At 44.8% G+C, this 7,474-nt stretch overlaps 1 protein-coding gene across 1 annotated transcript in view; it reads right to left on the bottom strand.

Moving 5' to 3' along the window:
* The window catches only part of CHRNA9 (cholinergic receptor nicotinic alpha 9 subunit), a 15,256-nt gene extending 8,301 nt beyond the window's left edge, over positions 1-6,955 (bottom strand). The window contains exons 1-3 of the mRNA XM_007453036.1: positions 6,771-6,955; positions 6,339-6,484; positions 4,921-5,075 (exon numbers count right to left, since the gene is read on the bottom strand). Coding sequence (XP_007453098.1) covers positions 4,921-5,075; positions 6,339-6,484; positions 6,771-6,834 — 365 coding nt within the window. The 5' untranslated portion in view covers positions 6,835-6,955. The remainder of the gene's footprint in view (positions 1-4,920; positions 5,076-6,338; positions 6,485-6,770) is intronic.
* Between the last annotated feature and the right edge of the window lie 519 nt (positions 6,956-7,474).

Raw genomic sequence — 7,474 nt, 5'->3', positions numbered from 1 at the left:
TCCCTTCCCTCTGTTTCTAACTGGGTTCTATTTTCCCAACTAGAAAATGAAAAAAATTACAGGGGCAAAATTTCAAAATGGCGGTCTAGAGGGCAGCGTTCAATAATATGACCCTAAGAGATTATTTAAATTGTTTTCCTCTTACCTTCCCTTTCCTCCAACACTTAGTGCCCTTCAGGCAGTCCCTTCTCCCCTGATCAAAGACTGAGCTGACATCAGCTTCGCACTTGAGCAGAAAGACCTTTCCCAGCAGGGGCTGTAAGAAGCCAGATCCCCAGAACTGGAGAAGTGTGGGCTGGTGAAGGAGAGAACAGTGAGAATCAGCCAGTTTTTCTGGTACCAGACAGTGCCTGGAACCTCGACATAGGCTTGTCTCTTTACTCAGTCCCACAATCCACCCTTTTTCCCATCTCCAATGTCTCCGTCTTTCGTGTGTCCCCCTTATCTTCCCTTCCATGTCAAAAAGAAGTCCCTCTCGGGCTTCCCTGGTGGCGCAGTGGTTAAGAATCCACCTGCCAATGTAGGGGACAAGGGTTCGAGGCCTGGTCCAGGAAGATTCCACATGCCACGGAGCAATTAAGCCCGTGTGCCACAACTACTGAGCCTGCTCTCTAGAGCCCGCATGCCACAACTACTGAAGCCCGTGCGCCTAGAGCCCGTGCTCTGCAACAAGAGAAGCCACCACAATGAAAAGCCCACGCACCGCAATGAAGACCCAACTCAGCCAAAAATAAATAAATTAATTAATTTAAAAAAAAAAAAAGTCCCTCTCTTTCTTTTCAAGGCTAACTTCTCTTCTTGTACTGTGACTTCTTTCCTTCCAAGTCTCTTTCAGGATTTCGCCTCTCTTGGTCTCTCTTATTCTCTCTGGCTCCTCTAATCCCCTCCCAACTCTGTTCCCAAGTCTCCCTACCAACTTCCCTTCCTCCCAGGCCCCACCCACCTCTCTCCTCTCTGCACACCGCTCTCAAGAGTAATTGATGCATGCTGCTTTCACTTCCCCATCTTGCTTGTATTCTTGCAATTTGGCTTCTTCCCAACTTTCAAAGTGTGCTCTTTCAAAGGTCACTCATGGCTTGCAAATGGGCAAACCTAAAGACTCTTCTAAGAGTCTGTCAACCCTTCCCAAGCACTTCACTTTCTGAGTTGTTCCTAGACATCCTTTCTTCCCTTGGTTTCTATGAGGCAATTCTCTCAGTTCTCTTTCTACCCCTTTAACCATTTCTTCTGAATGTTCTCTGTAAATTTCTTCAGTGAAGAAATTCTCCAACTTTATCCTCAGCCATTTTCTTTCCCTCCTTGAGCAGTTCTATAAGGGCTTAAAGGGCTTTTGATAGCTCTAGCTGTGACCTTCTTTCCAGGCTGAAAACTTGCCTTTGCAATATCTTTGTTGGTTGTCTCCTTTGCTCCTTTGGTTTCCTAAACTGAACAGGTCTCACACCAAACTCATCATCTTTTTCTCCAAACCTGTTCCTCTTCTGCCTCCTTTATTTCCAATGTCATCTTTTTTTTCTTTCTTTTTAAGGAGCTTTATTGATGTATGATTGGCATACAATAAATTGCATACATTTAAAGTATACAATTTGATAAAATTTGACATATGTATATCAATCTCATCTTACAGTTTTTCCATCCTTTCAATTCTCTAAGCTACTTAAGAAGAACTTAAAACTGAATTGTAGACAAATCTTTCTGAGTACAACAGGGTACTCAATTTCTCACTAGGTCTAAAATCCAAGTATTAAACTGGTCCATTAAAATCCAACCATTAAAACTCTCTCATAATAAACACACTTCTGAAATTTCTGTAGTCCACTCTTTACCTAACCTAAAAATGTCAGGAATCCTTGCACCCTCTTATACTAACCATTATATTGGCCATATACCTATACTAAACAACCCCACCAGAACTTTGAGCCCCAATATACTTATTCCTTTACTGACTTGGTAACAGCCAATATCTGCTTGAGTCATTATATTGTTAAAGAGCTCACTACCTCTTGGGAAAATTCATTATTCAAATTATTAGTTTTTTTAAAAAATTGCATTAAAATGCAATTAAAAAACCCTTTAACTTCTACTCATTGTTTTGGGATTTGTCCTCTGGAGGAATTTTCTCTTTTTTCTCTACCTTATTTTTCCTATGATTGCCTATGACAGCCATCAAGTCTTCCTAAGGACCTCTCTCTTCCAAACTAAGCATCAGTAAATTCGACTGCTCCTCATATGAAATAGCTTCCAGGCCCAGGCCCATCCTGATCAATCCTCAGCAAGTCTAACCTATGGATTCAGTCACCAATGGTGATTCTAAATGTTAAGCATCTTCCTGCCCAAACTATCTTTATCACACATGACTGGATCACCTGCCTTATACCCCTCTTTATTCTCCCTACCACCACTCAGGAAGCCCATTTTGTGGTCTACAAGTTTCTGTACCAGTTTCTGAGAAGTACTTATATTATATTAGGGAGCAGAAGATTCTGCAGGTCCAGGGATTCAGGTAGAAGGACCAGGGTCAGGGTCCTTCCTGGGGACCCCAAAGGACTGGAGCCTCTCCTTTGCCTGATCCTCTAACTCTCTTCTATTCTCATTTCAGTTGTTTAAAGGAATGCAAATGACATCCAACCATAAGTCCACTTAGGGTTTCCTCTGAATAGTAAAACTCTGATGTTACTGAGAAGGAGAACCCACAGGAAAATAGAGGATCCAAAACAGAACTGTCCACGATAGGAGGGGAAAGAAGACTAAAGAGTCAATCCAGAGGAAAAGAAAAGAGTTGATGAATCAGTGTGGTGAAAAGGGTCTGTGTGTGAAAGAAAAGGAGACCAGAACTCACACTTCTCAAAGCCAGCGATCTGTGGGGGAAAGGATGGAGAAGGGGGACAAAATTTACCAAAGCCACAGCAGGTTTGTGTGAGCTCATGAGTGCATAACTGGCTTCTCTGGGGTAGGCTTAACTTAGGTCATGCCAGCTCGGAAAGAAGTGTTTCAGCAAGAGCTGGGCACTGCTTCAGTCAATCAAAGCAGGAGGAAAAGGAGAACCAGCCTTTGGTTTTTCTCCAGGGAGAATTTTGAACTTATAGAATGCTGTAAGTGTTCTATGTAAAGTGTATCCACTGATTACTCTCCTGCACCCTGTGTGTGGGACAAGGTAATGGACATCCTGGCTCATTCTCTTGCCTGCTATGTACGTGTATGTGTGTGTGTGTGTGCGCGCGCGCGCGCGCGCGCGTGTGTGTGTGTGTGTGTGTGTGTGTTGAGGGGGGTGTGAACCAGAGTACTAAAGCACCAGCACTTGGATGTGATCTTGCTTGGGAAGGGGTATGGAAGAGTTGCCATTCCAGAGTGGGGAATGGACAGCAGCATCAGGGCTATAATTCATGAGGTCATGACCCTTGGACAAGCTCTGCGAGTAAGGACTGAGACTAAAATCTAGGCTGCAACCTACCAGTTGCTTCTTAAAGGGAAACTCACATCCGGTAGAAGGCTGAGCTCTCCGGAGAGTCCCCCTGAGCTGCTCCTCATTCATATGGCTCTGCTCAAAGAGGAACCTTTCCCAGCCCTGAGAAACTTGAGTTCCAGAATAAAAAGAGAGAGGAGCCCCTTTGACAACAGGTGGAGCATCTGACCCTGAATTGAGACAGCTATCTGGTTCCTTCTCAAAGTGTGATCCGTGGAACAGCGGCACTGCGGTCTGGAGCTTATAGAAATGCAGAATGTCAGACTCTACCCCAGACAGACCTACTGAATCAGAATCTGTATTTGAGCAAAAGCTCCTCAGGTGATCCGTGCACACTTTACAATTTGAGAAACTTAAACCTTACCTAACCACTCACCAAGGCCCCTTTTGCTCTCGGACCAAGAAAAGGCCAACTGGTCATCTTATGATCTAGTTCATCTTCCACTCCATACAAGGTCCAAATTCCACAGGCCAGCTTCTAGCAGGCCCATTCTGACTTAATCTTAATCGTATCATGTAGTTTTGACACATGATCTTAGACAAGGGAGCACCACTGTTAAGGGTTGAATTGCATCTGTGAAAACTTCGTATGTTGAAATCCTAGCCCCTGGCACTTCAGAATGTGACCTAATTTGGAACATGGTCATTGCAGATGTAATTAGTCTAGAAGAGGTCATACTGGTGTGGTGTAAACACCTAATTCAACAAGACTGGTGTCCTTATACAAGGGAAAATACGGACACAGACAACACACAGGGAGAACACCATGTAAAAAAGAAGGCAGAGATTGTGTGATGCTTTACAAGTCAAGAAACTGAAGATTGCCAGCAACCACCTGAGAAACTAGGGGAGAGACAGGGAACAGAGTCTTCCTCACAGACCTCAGAAGGAACCAACCTTACCAGTACCTTTATCGGTTTTTTTTTGTTTTTTTTTGCGGTACGTGGGCCTCTCACTCTTGTGGCCTCTCCCGTTGCGGAGCACAGGCTCTGGACGCGCAGGCTCAGCGGCCATGGCTCACGGACCCAGCCGCTCCGTGGCATGTGGGATCTTCCCGGACGGGGGCACAAACCCGCGTCCCCTGTATCAGCAGGCGGACTCTCAACCACTGCGCCACCAGGGAAGCAAGCCCCAGTACCTTTATCTTGCACTTCTAGCCTCCAGAACTGTGAGACAATAAGTTTCTGTCATTTAAGCCACCCAGTATGTGGTACTTTGTTACAGTAGCCCTAGAAAACTAACACGGCTTCTAATACAGTTTCTCATCTGAAAAGGGGTCTATAACTCTAAGATTTTATGACCTATTGTTTTATTATCTGAGGTTTTATGACCTTCACTTCAGGGACTAGGAACATGAATAGACTTAACTTCATGCATGTTTTAAACATTCCTTTTCCATTATGTTTACATTCTGTTACATCAATAAATTCATTCCTGAGAAACTACTGACTTGCACTTACTTGTTATACAGGACAATATCCGGCCTCCACACCAGGTCGCTGGGGATCCTGATGGAGTCCAGTCCATCATACTGGTCTCGATCCCACGTGAGATACGCATCATGCCAGATTTGGCGGATCCACAAATAGGCAGTCAGAATTTGATTTCTTTCATCCTGCACAATTAACCCAGATATAACTTTATCCCATCAACACCTCAACCAAATGCACTTGTCTCTAGAACACTCATCTTCAAAACAGGAATTCCAAGAGTACTAGTCTATTTCCAATAAGGAAGTGAGAAATTTTCCAGTCTATCTCCTTGATTGACTGCCAGGGAAATGGTTTTTTCTGTGATTTAGTGTTCGGAATGTAAAGCGGACAAATATTTAAATCATCAGATCTCTGCATGGATCAACTGCCCAAATTTCTCTGAAAATAGATCAACCGATGATTCTTTTGAATGAAAAAGTCGGCAAACATCGATAATGTACCCAAGAAAAGTCTTTCAAGTTTCATAACTTCGTGTAATTAAACACATATAAGCATTATATAAGGTAAGTCATCTTAAAACACCAGTTTTCGGGCTTCCCTGGTGGCGCAGTGGTTAAGAATCCGCCTGCCAATGCAGGGGACACGGGTTCGAGCCCTGGTCCGGGAAGATCCCACATGCTGTGGAGCAACTAAGCCCGTGCGCCACAACTACTGAGCCCCCGCTCTAGAGCCCACGACCCACAACTACTGAAGCCTGTGCGCCTAGAGCCCGTGCTCCGCAACAAGAGAAGCCACCGCAATGAGAAGCCTGAGGACCGCAACGAAGTGTAGCCCCCCCTCGTGGCAACTAGAGAAAACCCACACTCAGCAACGAAGACCCAATGCAGCCAAAAATCAATTAATTAATTAATTTTTTAAAAACCCCACCTTTTAAAAACTGGGGATAAAATTCACATTACATGAAACTCACCACTTTAACCATTTTAAAGTGTACCGTTCAGCAACTTTCAGTTTATTCACAATGTTGTGGAACCACCACCATTCTCTACTTCCAGAACATTTTGTCACCCCAAAAGAGAAAGCCTATGACCGTAGAGCAGTCTATCACTGTTCCCCCGTTATTCCCACAGCCCCTGGCAATCACTACTCTGCTTTCTGTCTCTATGGTTTTGCTGATTTTGCACATTTCATAGAGATGGAACATGTAATGTGTAACCAACTTTCTTTAGATGATCTAAGACTGTTAGGGTTAATGGCCAGGATTACATAATTTAGTGAAATTAATTTTGTAGAAAGCTTTCTTCCCCTGGAGTTCCCTTCTCCCATCAGCTTGCACACAGAGCTCTCTGTTCTCACTTTTCTCAAATCCCCAGTTCAGACATTCCCTTTGGAAAGCACTGTTAGTTTCATTCTAAACATTTCAGAGTTACCACTATGTTACTCACCATATCCTTAATCTGAGAAAGTGTAATCTGGAGCGTGACGTTCAGAACTTTATCTGTATCCTCTACTGGACGAAGAGCATTGGAATAATCTTCAAAAATGTCATTAAACAACTTGTGAGCATATTTTCCATCTGCTGTTTCTCCAGCTGCTCAAAAGAGGGACCTGATCAACCTTCAGTGTCATGTATATTTCAAGGCAAAGAACAACAGTCCAAGGACTAGCGTTGGGGATAATCTAGCATCAGCTAGGGACAAGCTCTAGGTCGATGGGAGCTATTTTTCTGGCACACCCTACAGGATTAGTATGAGTCAGTAAGAAGACGAAGTACCTCCTTGCAGTTAGAACATTTGTTCTTTTTCCTGACCCACCCTAAAACCCAAAGAAGTGGCCCCAGATGAGGGACAATGGTTACACGCCCACCAGCCTCTTACCTCTCGGTCTGGAGGCAGCAAAGTAAATCCAGCAAAAGGAGATGCAGAAGTGGGGCCAGTTCATCTTTTTCCTAAGCCTCTGTAAATTCCCAGCCAGGCAGTGCGGTCTTCCAGTTCTCTCTGTGAATGGGAAGGGTCTGGTCACAAAGCACCCACTCTGCCGCTGTCTCTGCACAGCAAAGAGCTCAGGCTTGCAGTGCACGGAGGGCCCTAGGTCCTGAGATCCCTCCCCATTGGTAATCTGAGACTGGCAGCTCCAGTAGCTGAGAAGTCAGGAGCCCCAGGTGGGTTAGGTCAGGCAGTGCTGTTCTAGGGGGAGCCACCCTGGTTGAGCATCCCTAGCTACCTTCAGCAGGGATATCCAGACCAAACTTTCAGGGGAACAGAGGTAGGAGTCCGACACTCCCTGAGATTCCACCTAAGCAGACCGGACACTTTCTATACCTGCAGCAAGAAGACTCAGCTGGGGACTAAGGAAAGCTGAACTGACCCAGCCTTGGGACAGCCATCTGGAAAGGCCCAATGCACTTTGAGTGGCTTTTGAAGAGGAAAAGAGAAGCAATTCCACAATCTCCAGAATAGACTGGCATTTGGGTTTCTCCTCTGCTTGTCACCACTCATTCAGTTGTCCCACTGAGCACAGGTCTTGTATAGGAAGGGGTGTGTGTGTGTGTGTGTGTGTGTGTGTGTGTGTGTGTGTGTGT

Source organism: Lipotes vexillifer, unplaced genomic scaffold (genome assembly GCF_000442215.2).
Source record: "Lipotes vexillifer unplaced genomic scaffold, Lipotes_vexillifer_v1.1 scaffold1272, whole genome shotgun sequence".
Lineage (NCBI taxonomy): Eukaryota > Metazoa > Chordata > Mammalia > Artiodactyla > Lipotidae > Lipotes > Lipotes vexillifer.
This window is presented reverse-complemented; position numbering and strand designations above follow the sequence as displayed.